Source organism: Anolis sagrei, chromosome 3, assembly GCF_037176765.1.
Source record: "Anolis sagrei isolate rAnoSag1 chromosome 3, rAnoSag1.mat, whole genome shotgun sequence".
In the NCBI taxonomy this organism is placed as follows: Eukaryota; Metazoa; Chordata; class Lepidosauria; order Squamata; family Dactyloidae; genus Anolis; species Anolis sagrei.
Window position 1 is genome coordinate 243,815,422 of NC_090023.1, and position 15,900 is coordinate 243,831,321.

General features: G+C 39.1%; 1 protein-coding gene across 3 annotated transcripts in view; it reads right to left on the minus strand.

Annotated features, from left to right (window-relative positions):
• PLCH1 (phospholipase C eta 1) overlaps positions 1-15,900 on the minus strand; it is a 155,037-nt gene that overhangs the window by 112,371 nt on the left and 26,766 nt on the right. For 2 of the 3 annotated variants that reach the window (XM_060767660.2, XM_060767657.2), the window contains exon 2: positions 13,798-13,915. In XM_060767660.2, coding sequence (XP_060623643.2) covers positions 13,798-13,876 — 79 coding nt within the window. In that variant the 5' untranslated portion in view covers positions 13,877-13,915. Of the gene's footprint in view, positions 1-1,385; positions 1,413-13,797; positions 13,916-15,900 lie in introns of those variants that run through there. The other variant, XM_060767663.2, reaches the window with a different exon arrangement.

The following is a 15,900-nucleotide window of genomic DNA, read 5'->3' on the forward strand; positions in this document are numbered from 1 at the left end:
TGTCAGAGAGATGGATGTCCTCTCTAAAACAGATCAAATGCCCAGCCTTAAGAGGCAAAACAAGTACCAGAGAAATGTCAATTATGTGTACATTTCTCACATACCTTCCAAACTAGACAACACAGGAAACATACCTGCTCACTTGTGTTCCTTGAAACACTCGACACTACCTTATGTTATTAGCAACAAATGCTGATGCTTTTCCCTGGCCCACATTCTTAACTATTTTTCTCAGATGGACAGAACTGAGAAATCCTCTTCTCCTCCTACTTACAGTTTCTTTTTTCTAGTAATCTTACAGTACTTGCTTTTAAAATAGGTCATGGTGACCATAAATAATGGCAACTAATTGCACAGAAGGCAGAAGTATGGTTATGTTCCCTGTGTGTCCTCCTTCTTCTTTCTTCTATGGCAGTGGTATCCAACTTTAGTCCTCCAAGTGTTAGGGAGTCCAACTCCCAGAAGCCCTGTCCAGATTTTCCAATGCTCATGGGAGCTGAACTCCAAAACGCCTGGAGGACCAAAGGTTGGACGCTGCTATCCTAGAACATAAAAATGATCCATAGTTAAGTGCAACATTGTGTCACATATTCATTAAATGCACAAAACACCCATTTTCATTTGAAGGCATGCAAACTCAGGCTTGGGTTCTTGTTTGGCAGCATTCAGATGCTGGATTTCTGTCTGGCTCCCTGGGCCTTTTGGACAAGTTAGCTTGCCTGCCCACTAGCCTTGTTCAGCTGCTTGCCTTCCAGCCTTATCTCCTTGACTGGTTGACTGCATCCCACTTGTTCTTCCATCCAACATCCTCCATATAGTTCTATCGCCTCGGATTGTGATCCTCCCGATTATTCAAATTGGATTGGCCTGCAGGAAGGATTTGATAATGTGGTGTACAGCATCTCCAACCTGCTCAAACCTCTGCTTCTAGGCTTGGCTACCTTAACCTATCCTCTATCCTGCTCCAGTTTCATTTGGAAAGGTAGATTTCAGGGACTGGAATCACAAAACCATGATTTTACTTTCAAATAGAGGATACAGTGCATTAATTTTCAGGGACGCCTCAACAATCCTACTAAGAGCTTGAAAGGTATTAAAACCTACACATGCCATCATGCTCATCTAGAAAGGATGGCAGCATTCATTCATTTTGAAAAGGAAACAAAGAAACCAACACAGTAGCCAAGAACTGACATGGAAGGTTTATGTCAAATACCCAGAACTGTCAGTCACTCTTGATTCAAGTCAGCTACACATATCTGAAGGAAGCTTCAATGATGATAATTATATCATTCAGAAAGAAAATCCAAATAAATAAATACAAGAATATAAAAAGCAAAGCTTTCTTGGAACACTTGCTAAGTAAACAGATTTGCCTTACGTACATGTTGAGCCTGAGCTATCTTAGTCCTCCCAGGTCTGCATCCTGTCAGCTTTAGTTGTTGTCAACTGTAAAGAGCAAGCCTCTCAATGGAAAACCTAACCAAGCAACCAATAATGACTTTAAAAGGAAAAATATCTTAAAAGCATATTCCTTCTGGATAATTGAGGTTGTTGTTCACATATATCACCAGTTCAGGGATGATGTTTCAGTGATACAGAAACTGCCAATCTCATTAAATACACAGGAGATACTAAAAGAAGACGAATGCTAATTTTTTAAAAAAAGGAAAATCTTTGGAGCTAGGGCTTTCTTATGGTTATATCTGGCACAGACAGGATTAGCATATACGCACAAAGAATTATCAATTAGATTTGGAATGAAAAGCCACAAAGACATTCAACCATCCTCAAGGTGGAAAACAACACAGAAAAAAATGTTGTGCACACAACAGCATCCTCATTATTTGAATAAAGTATGACTGCAGGAGTCAACCTGGTGTAATGTTGGACTACAAACCCTGGAGATCAGGGTTCAAATCCCTGTGTAAGCATGGCAACCCATTGGGTAACTTTGGTCAAATCAGCCTGAAAGAAAGGTAATGACACACCTTTTCTGAGTTTGGTCCAGATCCCTTATTGTTTTGAGTCCAAAGTGCTCTCTGGATGTTGGTGAACTACAACTCCCAAACTCAAGGTAAATGCCCACAAAACCCTTTCTGGTGTTTTCTGCTGATCATGGGAATCCTATGTGCTAAGATTGGTTCAATTCCATCATTGGTGGCGTTCAGAATGCTCTTTGATTGTGGGTGTACTATAAATCCCAGCAACTACAACTCCCAAATGACAAAATAATAATTTTTTGAGTGATGGTTACTCCTTGTGTTGTGAAATGTTTTGTTGCCAAATTTGGTGTGATTTTGTTCATTGGTTCTTTTGTTTTTAAGGTACTCATTATGCACAGAGCATTTATATATATATATAGATTGTGTCAAATAATTAATAAAATAATTTCAAAAAAATAAAGATTCTGAGATATCTTTACATTGGCACTCTTGATTTTGCAGTGGGCTGATTACTTATTAGAAGTGATTGAGAATTCTCACAGCAAATGGAACAAAATTGTTACAGACCTTAGGAATTAAGACAGAGAAACCATTCCCATTGCTGTTTCACAAGAGGCTTGTTAATAGGTATTTGTATGCCTCATTGTGGTTTTTTTTGTTGGTTTTTTTTTTGCTTGTTTTTGGGGAGGGGGGTTTGCAGCAATCAGAGCCAAGCAATACCATGAATGACATTTCAATTTATTTGTTTTGCCGCTTAAATGCAAAACTACACAGATAGTATTATACATAGTACATATTATGCTGTCTAGGAGAGTCTGGAAGTTATAATCCAAAATCTAAATCCCATTCATAGTCCCAACTAAACAGACCAAGTGAACCAATGAACCTGCAATAAGTGTTGACTTAGCAAGTTTATATTAATCCAATAGGTCTACTCTAACTAGGACAAACTATAGTATTATAATAATCACTACATCACAGTCCTTCTCCCCTTAATCATACAGAACCCATATAAAAGGTACATCTGCTTCTCTCAAATCCTGTGCATGGACACCAGAGTGCTTGAGGGGCACAGGAGGGTCTAATGACTCTTTTACTGATGTACAGTGAGTTTCCAAAACTCCTAATAGGGTGCATTATAAAGATGATAAGCTGTTATGGGTACTAGATAAATACATGGAGGATTGGCTATTTGGTAATGGCTATTAGTCATGATTATGATATATTAACAGCATAATCAGGCACACGAGTTGCCAGAGAACATTTGTGGGGCTTCTGCATTACAACTGGGGCTTCCCACTGACAACCAATAGGCCCACTGTAGGAAGAGAATGCTATATTTGATAGAATTTGAGTTTGAATCACCAAAGCTCTTATGTACTAAGCTGCTGTGATCTCAAATGAGAGTTCACAAGTTACTAAGTTACCTTCATGCTAGATGTCCAGGGGCACTCAACCCAGAAATATTTCTGGATCCTGAACACAAAGGAAGTTACTTGCACTCTCAATTGCATTTGGGATGAACTACAACTTTTTTAGTTGTAGTTTTTTAAAGTCAGAACTAAGAGAATGTAGGAAATGGACTTGTATCAAGTCAAAACAATGGTCCAACTCTTAATCCTTATTGCCAACTCCACCTAGTTGAATGCTGCAAAGCAGACAAAAAGATAGGACATTACAATGGACTTTTTAATTTGAATACAGATATCTTCTGTATTCAATCTTCAGGTTAAGGCAAAACTCTGTTGAAAACAAGAAATTGCCAAAACATAGAACCCAGTCTTTTTTTGTTTGGAAATGCATTTTGGTACCAAAAAAAAGGGCAAACAACACTTTAATTTAGTGTCAAAGGTTTTTACGGCCGGAATCACTGGGTTGTTGTAGGTTTTTTCGGGCTATATGGCCATGGTCTAGAGGCATTCCCTCCTGACGTTTCGCCTGCATCTATGGCAAGCATCCTCACTACCTCACCTCACTACCTCTGAGGATGCTTGCCATAGATGCAGGTGAAATGTCAGGAGAGAATGCCTCTAGATCATGGCCATATAGCCCGAAAAAACCTACAACAACCCAACACTTTAATTCTTGACCACAGAAAGAAATGGGAGGTTGTGGAAACACAAAAAGACAGGCCAAAAGTACAGACCATGTTTAAAATGTATGAATTCCAGCTATAATTGAAAAAGGACTAAAGAGCACATAATTGAAAAGCTAACACTAAAAAATGGGTGCTGTCTGCATACAAAATTTATCATTTCCCTTTACAAACTGCTCAGAAGGGCACATGGCTTGTTACAGTTTATTGCAACATCCACAATAATTTTAATTTTCTGCTTCACTGGCCCTTCTCTTTTCCTGTCAAAAATCATGTTTAAAAAGTTTCAAAGGTTATTTTTTACTGAACACAACGATTAGCAGACGAGAGAACTTTATCCTTCTGTAATAAATAATGAGAGAAGACAACAAGCACTTTGTATCATCCAATTACCCCATTTAGCTATAATGTATTACATGAGTTCCAAAAGGCTGAACACCATAGAGCATACTGCTAGAAACTGTTCCCCATCGGTGCATTAAAAGCGGGAAGAAGAGGAGCTGCAAAAGTGGAAATCAGCAAAATATTTAGACCATCCAGAATATTGTAAACAAAATCAGAAATGTATTGTCCAAGGTTTCATGGCCAGGATCACTGAGTTGTTGCAGGTTTTTCGGGCTGTATGGCCATGTTCTAGAACATGGCCATACAGCCCAAAAAACCTACAACCCAAAATCAGAAATTTCAAAATAAAGAATTTTTGCTACTGTTCCATTATTCAAGCAGAGGCCACTAGGGGGCACTAGAGAGAGAGAGAAGAAGAGTCCACTTTATAGGGGGAAAGGGGGTTGAAGGAGTTAAACCATTTTCCCCTGGTTTCCTGTTATTCTGCCCACCCATGCCCCCAAAGTGGAAACAACCCTCGTTTATGAAATTGTAATTGGGGAGGGGGAATACCCAGCGAAAAAGGGGAAAATGGTTTTCCTCCCTCAACTCTCCCCCCTCCTTTAAAATGCACTATCCTTCTCTGTCTAGGCCCCGTTTTTTAGTCTGCCCGGATAATCGAACAGTACCAAATTTTCTCCCAAAAGTTATACTGGGAATATGTACTATACAAACTTCTAGACTAGAGGATAAGCATGGAGAGGTATTGTACCAACAATGTAGATGACAACCTTATGCACAGTTGGCTCTCCCTATTCACAGATTCTTTATCCACATATTAAACCATCCACAGCTAGAAAATATTTCCAAAAATCTAAATAACAAGGGAAATGAAGACCATGACAGGGATCAAATGAGCCATATGCAGCTGAACTGGAACTTTTCCATTATAACAGAGTCTCGCTTATCTAATCTTCACTCATCCAACATTCTGTATTATCCAACACAGTCTGCCTCCCACCCGGATCCACACCTGTTTCAATACATTGTGATGTTTTGGTGCAAAATTCATAAATATAGTAATTACTACATAACGTTACTGTGTATTGAACTGCTTTTTCTGTTGATCTATTGTAAAACATTATGCTTTGGTGCTTAATTTGTAATTACCACGACCAACAGAATATTCTGGGAGGGTTTGGCGGGCATTGACCTTGAGTTTTGGAATTGTAGTTCATCTATATCCAGAGGTCACTGTGGACTCAAAAAATGATAGATCTGAACCAAACTTGGCATGAGTACTCAGTAAGCCCAAATATGAACATTGGTGGAGTTTGGGGGAAATAGACATTTGAGAGTTGTAGTTGCTGAAATTTATAGTTCACCTACAATCGAAGAGCATTTTGAACCCCACCAATGATAGAATTGCACCAAACTTCCCACACAGAACCCCCATACCTTGGAGGAACTCACTGGCGCAAGCCTCCCTCCAGTCTCACATGCTCTCCCTCACCCACACATGTGCACCATGCCACCATGTGCCAAGTATGCCTGCTCTCCCCTCCCCTTGGCTGAGAGGGTGACCAATCACAGCAGGTGGTGGGCTATTGGTGGGAGGATTCACCACCTGTTTCCAAAAAGGAAGAGGACAGGTGGAGAGGTTTTCACCCTTCTCTGCCAAAGGTCTTCCTAAGACCATCAGAAATATATGTTTTCTGATCGCCTTTGGTGACCCCTCTGAAACCCCCTTGCAACCTCCCCCCAGGGGTCCCAACCCCCAGGTGGAGAAACACTGTTTGTAAGAAACTCTTTTCTTAACCTTGATACCATGTTGTTTATTCCAAGACGTTTAATATAGATTAAGTGATTCAACAATGGTGCACTACCAAGCTGAGCAATTTATATAAATCTGCTATTCCACTACTGCAAGAGTGGGCAAAGTATAACCTGTGTCTCACATACAGACCTCAGGGTTGCTTTGCAGGTAATCAAACCACTTGGACAGCCCTCCGCTGAAATTTAGCCCTCCAACAGTGTTATTCCTTCTCCTGCATACATACAGAGGTGGTGGTTCTTCAATAAAATGAGGTGTCATAGCCTTTAAATCCCTCAGATTCCAATAGACAAAGCTGAAAATTGTTTCTCCTAAACAACTGGAGATTTCTTTTCCCCTCTTTAATCAATAACAAATATGCTTGACAGACAAGCATCAACTCAAATGACTTCATATAATCTGAGTACTGCTCTTTTTGGAGTTAAATATGTATGACATTTTTGCTGCAGGGCACCAGAGTCTCCCTGGGGTACCAGACAACATCGGCTACAGCCCAAGTGCTGGTGATTTGAAATCTCTAACATAAGCTGATCAGAATATTAATATCATGCAAATAGAGCTATTAACGTTTTTTTCCTAATAACATTAGAAAAGGACAAGTAATCCTCAGGCAGTTTTAGAGTCATAAAATGCTCACACTTAACATGCACAGAACTGTTTGTTTATTTATTCCTTGCTCACATAGGGCTTCATGTAGAAAGAATTTGCTTCGTACATCCATCTTAAGACACCTGCTGGCCTCTGCTGGCTATATTTGGAAGCATCCAGTCCTGAAAACTTAGCAAATGTTCCTCACTGAGAAGATTTGAAATTTCAAATTAGTGGCTTTGAGAGATAGCTTAAAAAGCAATATTACTGATTGTCGCCTACGCTGGCATTGATTGGTGGCTGGAAAACTGGAAGCTTTAAGTTGTATGTGCCCTCCAAGGCTGTTTTTGCAGTCTGAAGCCACTCTAGACTCCCTGACATAGTTCTTCTCTTTGCCCGGAAATGAAAGGATTAATTTCCTGAAAGAACACAAACATGCCAATTCACCATTTAGGCCAGGGGTCTTCAAACTAAGGCCCAGGGGCCGGATACAGCCCTCCAAGGTCATTTACCTGGCCCTCACTCAGGGTCAATCTAAGTCTGAAACAACTTGAAAGCACACCACCACCACCACAACAACAACAATCCTATCTCATCAGCCAACAACAACAACAACAACAACAACAATCCTATCTCATCAGCCAAAAGCAGGCCCACACTTCCTACTGAAATACTAATAAGTTTATATTTGTTAAAATTGTTCTTTGTTTTAATTATTGTATTGTTTTTAAGTGGTTTTTGCACTACAAATAAAATATGTGGTGTGTGTATAGGAATTCATTCATTTTTTTTTCAAATTATAATCTGGCCCTTCAACATTTTGAAGGACTGTGACTTGGCCCTTTGTTTAAAAGGTTTGAGGACCCCTGATTTAGACAGTACCTGGGGAGAAAAAATAATCTCAAACTCACTACATATTTACTCTAGATTCCAGAAAGCACCATAGTTTGAAAAAGCAATTGCTTGGAATGCAGAAAGTCTGAGGTACAACCTAACTGTACCTACAGTTAACACATTCAGGTATGAATTTGCAGTTAAATTGTGGTGCCCAGAATTGGACATGGTAGTCCTGCCTTGGTCAGAGCACACCTGGAAGACTGTGTCAAATTCTGGGCACCGCAATTGAAGGGAGATGTTGACAAGCTAGAATGTTTCCAGAGGAGGGCAACTAAAATGATCAAAGGACTGGAGAACAAGCCCTATGAGGAACGGTTCAAAGAGCTGGGCATGTTTAGCCTGCAGGAAAAAAGGCTGAGAGGAGACATGACGGCCATGTATAAATACGTAAGGGGAAGTTATAGGGAGGAGGGAGTAAACTTGTTTTCTGTTGCCCTGGATACTAGGATGCGAAACAATGGCTTCAAACTATAGGAAAGGAAATTCCACCTGAACCTGTAGAAGCACTAACTAACTGTGAGAGCTATTCAGCAGTGGAACTCTCTGCCCTAGAGCGTAGTGGAAGCTCCTTCTTAGAAGGCTTTTAAAAAGAGGCTGAATGGCCATTTATTGGGGGTGCTTTACATGTAATTTCCGTGCTTCTTGGCAGAATGGGGTTGGACTCTATGATTCTATGTTTCTATGAAATGATAGGAAAGATTTCTGGTTCTGATATAACAGTCAAAACAAATCTTAATGGATCACAATATGGTGAAAATGGTGGCCATTATCTGTCAATCCATGGCATTTCCATAAAAGAAATGTCCTACAGTTCCATAGAACACTAAGAAAAAATAATAATTGCCAGTCTCCCATATTTGAGAGCCTGAAAAGTCCTGATGTTGTGCTACGTTCACCAAGCATAAGAGTGCAACTTGTTCAATAGTTTGAGAAGTCTATCCAAATAGTTTGAGAAGTCTTGGTATTCAAATGCTCCCTGAAGAGGGACAAACCAATGAGGTCTGGGGATTTCCTCCAAGAAGCACAGTGAGAGTTTACAGTACACCCTCCACAGTTGCAGAGATTAGCGGCACAAGACTCGCACAAAAGTGGAAAAAACAAGATAAAATATACTTTTTCCGAAAACCTGAGAAAAAGTCCACCTCTCTTCAAATCACCAAGTCCTCTTGGGCAAATCTATGGTCAACATGATGAATGGAACTGAAGACAGTAATAGACAGGAGTCAGATAGAAAAGCCAGGGATTGCACCCCACAAACACAGAGAGAGGGAGAAAGAGAGGGGGGGACCTACCATCCCCTTGTCTCAAATGACAGTTTGCAGATAACTTTTGCAATCAGAGCCATAAGACAAGCGCCATATTCAGACAAAGGTTGCTTACCAGCCTCTTTCACTCCCCTCTTCCCAGTTTTCCCTGGTTCTTTGCATCTTAAAAGGACCACAAGACAAAGTAATTAATATCTGGAGAAATGAATAATAGGAGACCACTAGATTTTTTTATGAGTTCCTATTTAGGTTCTTCTGAAGTTATACCAAACAGTTCCTTTTTTAAAAAGTGACCCAAACATGTTGTTTTCCTTGATCAGTGTATTTCTAGAAAAATAGAAATGCTACAGTATTGTTGAACAACAATGATACATTCATATTGCAGCAGCAGGCAAGTTTCTACTGAAATATTTCACGATCTTTTCATAAATAATATTAGAGATGCTGATCATTATTACCTCTAGTATGTCCGACTCCATAGCGACACCTTAGTGAACACTGTGTTTCCAATATGATAAGAGAGAGAATTAATTCATGCTAATTGTAATTCTAGCTGCTTGAGAAGATATTGGTTTTTCAGTTCTTTTTACATTAGCACCAAAATTAGCATTGAAGTAGGTTTCTTATGTACAAGACAAAAAAGGGGCAGGCAGGTGGAAATGAAAATGAATACAAATAAGCTATCCTCTTACTTCAAAAAGAAATGCTATCATTGAAGAATGGGGACTCTGTTGGTAATACCAAATACAGTCTCACTCTTCATACATATAAAAATATCAAAGTCCCCATCCATCTAATACAGTTTTGTAGACCAAAGGCTCTTCCAGAATGCTTTAAAAAGCCCGAGTCCTTTGGATTTTATTGAATGTATCATTTCATTGATGTACTATATCACTATAACAGTAAGAAAGAACAAAAAAGTGAAGAAAACAGGAGACTTTTGTTCTGATTTATCTCCAAATTAAAAAGAAATCCACTTGAAGTTTGGAATAAAATGTTGCAGCTGGTTTTGGGAATTTCTACACTACAATCCAGGGTGACTGAATTACGGTTTGGATGGGGAGTTTTTAACCAATAGTACTAGTACAACTTCCCAACACATTAGCTGAATCAGGAGTAATTCCAACTCAGCATAGTTCATTCTCTAATGTGTTGCTTAGTTGTCCTATATAAAATCATTTCACAAAATGTAATACAGTTTTAGTAGGAGCTAATTCTGTAATCACATCCAGCATCAAAGCAAGTATCATTTGAGCCACAACTACACATGATTGCATGATATCAACTGGTTTTCTTTAAAAAGTAAATTATTCACAAGAGGTATCAGAGTCGAGCTCAAGGAAAGAAAAAAAGTTATTTCTTTAAAAATGGGAGGAAGGACAAAACTTCAAGGTTTTAGAGTGTCCAAGGAAGGAATTAAACAAAAAGCAGAACGCCCAGGGTTTTGTTTTTTTCTCCATTAGCGTAACTGCCTCACCCCACCCCTTGTGTGACCAAGGCTTTGGGTGGAAAAAAAATTACCATCCCTCTGGAAAAATGGGCTGAGGCCACTATAGAGAGTAATCAAGAGAGCAAAATAATGTACCAAAGCTCAGAAAAAAGTTATCCTTTGAATTCCCAAAATTCCCTAACCATTGTGGCTGGTGATTTTGGGACCTGTAACACCAAAAAGTTAACTTTCCCTAGCTCTGCAAAGAAAAAGGAGTTCTAAACTTAACATTTCTTCCACTTCAACAACACTGACTTTCTTTGGAGGCTAAACACTGGTTAATAGAAAGGCACAAACATATAAAGGAGTACAGTGGCACAGTGGGTTAAAGCACTGAGCTGCTGAACTTGCTGACCAAAAGGTCACAGGTTCGAATCCAAGGAGCTGGGTGAGCTCCTGCTGTTACCCCAGCTTCTGCCAACCAAGAAGTTCAAAAACATGCAAATGTGAGTAGATCAATAGGTACTGCTCTAGCGGGAAGGTAATGGCATTCCATGCATCATGCCAGCCAAATGACCTTGGAGGTGTCTACGGATAATGACGGCTCTTTGGCTTAGAAATGGAGACAAGCACCGACCCTCAGAGTTGGATATGACTGGACATAATGTCAAGGGGAAACCTTTACGTACCTTTATGCCAGATTCCCGTTTCCCTCTTAGATTCCAGCAACTTCTCTATTGATTTAATAAATGCATTCATATCTCTAATGAGTTCAAAGCACCCTCCAGGTCCCATAGACTGTGAGATCAGTTAGCCTGAGAGAGGTAAAAAGCACCTAATCCATGCCACTCAGTTAATTGATAGACTTATTGTGATTTTGAACCTGGATTTCCCAAACAGCTTCTCAAAATGAATAAATGGGTTTTATTCCATAGTTGGGTTAAGATCATGTTTCTCAGTGGAAAAGGAGTGGCACACAATCCCCTCTAGCTTTAAAACAGAAAAACTGCAGTTAATGTTTGCCTCTGGGGTCTGCAAGAATTGCCAAAAGTTAAGGACACATCTGGAAATCTACCTCCAGTTTTAAAAAATCAGGTATTTCCGATGTTAAACAGTGTGGCAAGGGTTACTGCAACCTCCTTAAAAGGGTGAGCTGCTGTTTCCTAGACAAGGAGAGTCCAAGGAGTATGGAGCAGTCAAGGGCTGCCAAAAACAGCCTGCAGGTTCTTCATACTTTTCTCAGCCCTGTTTTAAGTCAAAGGGAGAAAGGCTGCATTCCCAGCCAGCCATACAGTCAGCAAAAAGTTTGGGCAACTTTGAGGTACAGGGAGGGGGCCTTCAGAGTCCTCCATCCATGGAAAAGTGAGTTGTAACAGTTAAAACAAGGTGCTGAGATGCCATTTCACACCTTTTTAATTGTTATTTTGACAGCTGCAAAATTGAGCCTGACTTGTGTTTAATAATGTGTGAAAACAGAGAAATCTAATTACACTGTATACAATTTCTTACAGCTGAACATGATGGGCTAGAAAGACAGAAATAAATGAAATATCTTCATTTTAAATCCTTTGCTGCCCTCTAGTGTACAACACCCGCACACAAGTCATCCTCTTTGTTGTTGCTGTTTGCCTCTAAGCTGTTTATTTTCTCTCTCTCTCTCTCTTGTGTCAGGAGCAACTTGAGAAATTTCTGGTGTGACAAAATTGGCCGTTTGCAGGGATGTTGCCCAGGGAACACCTGGCTTTACCATCCTGAGGAAGGCTTCTCTCATGTCTTCACATGAGAAGCTAAAGCTGACAGATGGGAGCTCAACCCAGATTTAAACTATCAACCTTTCGGTCAGCAGTTCTGCCAGCACAAGGGGTTAACCCATTGCACCACCAGTGGCCCCTCAAGCTGTTTATACCTTAACAATATTTAAAAGCAAACTTATCACAGTGTTTTCTTGGGCTGAGAGTATGTGACTTTTCTTAACAGGATCCAAAAGCCTTTATTTCTTACAAAGATCAAAACTTTTCAACCACATCTTAAAACTGTCTGTATTCTATTAGATCCATTATTCTACTCCACTGCAATTTATGAAAATGTACCTCTGGGTTAATTCACAAATTACATTCCTGGCATTTTTACATGCCTGAGGGTCAATCCCAACTTTGGAAAATCTCTCAAAGGGCTTTCTTTAAAAGAAAGTTGTCACTGCCTTTCATTTATCCTGAAAAAATGTGACTTAGCAGATCCCCATTCATACTATATAATTATTATTCCAGTTTAACTAACATATTAACATCCTATGGGATCCTGTGATTTGTAGTTTCACGAGGCATTCGATTGCTTTGACTGAAAATGGTAAACTGCAAATTACAAGGCTCCATAGGATGGAATCATGGCTTAGTGGGATTAATGGAGTAACAGTACTATAACTGCATAATGTGATCAGGCCCAGAATTCTACTCCAGCAGTCAAACCACTACATACATCAAAACTTTCAGAGGAACAATCATATACTATGAGAAGGAATCAAAGGAAGTATTTTGTCAAAAGTATTAGATAATGTATATCTTTTTTCAAAAACATTTACTTTGATTTTCCCATTTGATACAAAAGATGTCACTTTACTATGTCATTGTATTTAATCCATCCTGTCTTACATCCATATGACCTGCTTTCCCAAAAGATATATACTTTAGCATGCAAATCTGTATGTAAATAATTATGAACATATGTTTTTACCTAACTTCCCTTAAAATGTTATTATAAAATGTTTGTATATATGCATACATGTAGATTTTATCTCACATATAAAATTCTGAGACAGACTGTATGGATTGTGTTTCCAACATACATTTTAGAACTTTTGTTAATGGAAAAGAACAACAATGCAGAATTCAGAGAATCATGAAATTCAAAAGATAACATTCTGATCTAGACTTTGGTTGCAAAATCAAAAAATCAAAGAGGTGGAAAGAATCTCAAGGGTCACCTACTCCATCCCCCGATCATGCAAGAAAATACAAATAATATTTTTCTCAGAGATAACTATCAAAACCCTTTTTTTAATTTCCAAAGGAGAGTCCACTACCCTTCATAGTATTTTCCAGCTGTCAAATAGTTCTCCCAGTTTAAATAATTTTCCTATTGTTTAGGTGGAATTGTTTTTTTTTATAATTTGAATCCAGAAGTGTTAACCAAAGAGAATTCACAAAAATCAAAGGCATCCTAATTTCCTCCTAATTTCTGTATTTCACTGAGCAAAACCGAAAACAAATCAGTAGGCAATAAATTCATATAACAAGATCCAGCACAATTCAGATTTCTGTAGATGGAAATGTATAATTAGTTTGTGTAACTACTTCCATGCTCATATGTAAACATGAAATGGGAGGCAACAGAAATGGAAAGAGATACCACGTGGACCTTACCATGAAAGACACTGTTGTCCACCAAAAAGTGCCTGCAATACTGCAGACACCTTCTCTTATCCAGGTTCCAGTAACTCATGGTCAGGAGGCTGTCTTCTCAGCATCAACGACAAGTATCCTGCAACATTAAGGAGGAAAACAAATGTGATTGTGAAGAACAATTTAGTGATGTTAGTCATAAGAAAGAAAATGTCTCAAGATACTGTTTGTACTACTGAACTGAAACCAGGAATGCGACATTGATCTCACTGAAGATAATGCAAGATAAAATGAAACAAATACATAACCAAATGAAATGAACAACGGAATGAGCAGAGTATGTTCCTTGAAAATTCTTGGGAGAGTTGGCTACCCTGGACCATTAACAGTTGCAAGGTTACTTGAAGTATCATACTGAATAGAAACACTCAGCTGATGAAGAAGAGCTGATGTTCCTTTTCCGGAGTCCTTATGAACCAAATATAAAAATAACAAAAACATGGAAAATATTAGGTAGAGAGGAGAGGCCAAAGTAATTGGATTCAGAAACTATTTTAACTGAATATGGAACTGAAGAAGATCAGAATAGACTGAACTGAAGGTAGAGTCTTCAAGTTTCTTAACTAAAGGATGTTTCATTTGTTCAAATAACACAAGTGAAAATGACATCTTTGTTTCACACTAAGGAAGATGAGTGTAAGAAGACTGTGCTGGGTAAATTTGTTTTCAATATACACTAATTTGGTGGAGAATTTGATTCTTCATGATACATGGTGAATGTTAGGGTGCATCTGCACTGTAGAATTAATGCAGTTTGACATTTTGATTGCTATGGCTCAATGCTATAGAATCATGGGAACTGTAGGTGCCCCCGGTGGCACAGTGGGTTAAACCCCTGTGCTGGCACGACTGAAGACCGACAGGTCACAGGTTCGAATCCGGGGAGAGGTGGATGAGCTTCCTCTATCAGCTACAGCTCCTCATGCGGGGACATGAGAGAAGTCTCCCACAAGGATGATAAAAACATCAAATCATCCAGGCGTCCCCTGGGCAACGTCCTTGCAGACAGCCAATTCTCTCACACCAGAAGCGACTTGCAGTCACTCCTGACACGACAAAAAAATGGGAGCTATAGTTTGGTGAGGCACCAGCACTGTTTTGCAGAGGTTATAGATCTTGTAAAACTACAACTCCCGCAATTCCAAAGTATTGAACTGTGGCGTTTGTTTTACAATAGTGTTTTGGCTATGAAATTTTCTTTGCCGAACCTCTGAAATAGACAACATCAGGATCACCTAGATCAAATTGGAATTTAGATGGCATTAATGCAGACATGGGCAAACTTTGGCCCTCCAGATGTTTTGGACTTCAACTCCCACAAACTTTGGGCAAACTTGGGAATTCAACTCCCACAAACTTTGGGCAAACTTGGGACGTCATCTCCCACAAACCTTGGGCAAACTTGGGAATTCAACTCCCACAAACTTTGGGCAAACTTTGGCCCTCCGGGTGTTTTGGAGTTGAAGTCCAAAACACCTGGAGAGCCAAAGTTTGCCCATGCCTGCATTCATGTAATGTTGAGTACAAAACTATAGCTTTCTTGACCTAGCTTTCTAAACATTTGCTTTGTACAACATGCACAACATAAGACAAATTCAAAAATCAGGTTGTGTGCATTGAAAGATTTTTTTAAAAGCCAAGATAAGGACCTCAATATATAACATACAGTGCTACTGACAAACTCTCCATTCCCAGACATCTCAGGTATTTAACTAGCTAATAATACTTCAAATGACATGTGACAAATATATTTAAAAGGATAGTATAGTGAAAGATCCATATAAGATTCTGGATGCCAATGTTGCTAAAGCAGTGTTGGATCTGCTTTACAAAAATCCTTACAGAAACCATTAGTTTTTCAGAGCCTATTACATTTCTACCATTTGTCTATTGTTCTCTAGTAACAGCTACAAACAATTGTAACTATTGTTTAATTGTAACTCATTAAGAAGCAGATCATTAGACTTCTCTTCACAATGCTTCCATTGTTTACTTCACTGTATTTCATTCATTTCTGAAGACTCAAATCATCCATTCAAAATCCACCTCAGTGAAACTAGAGCC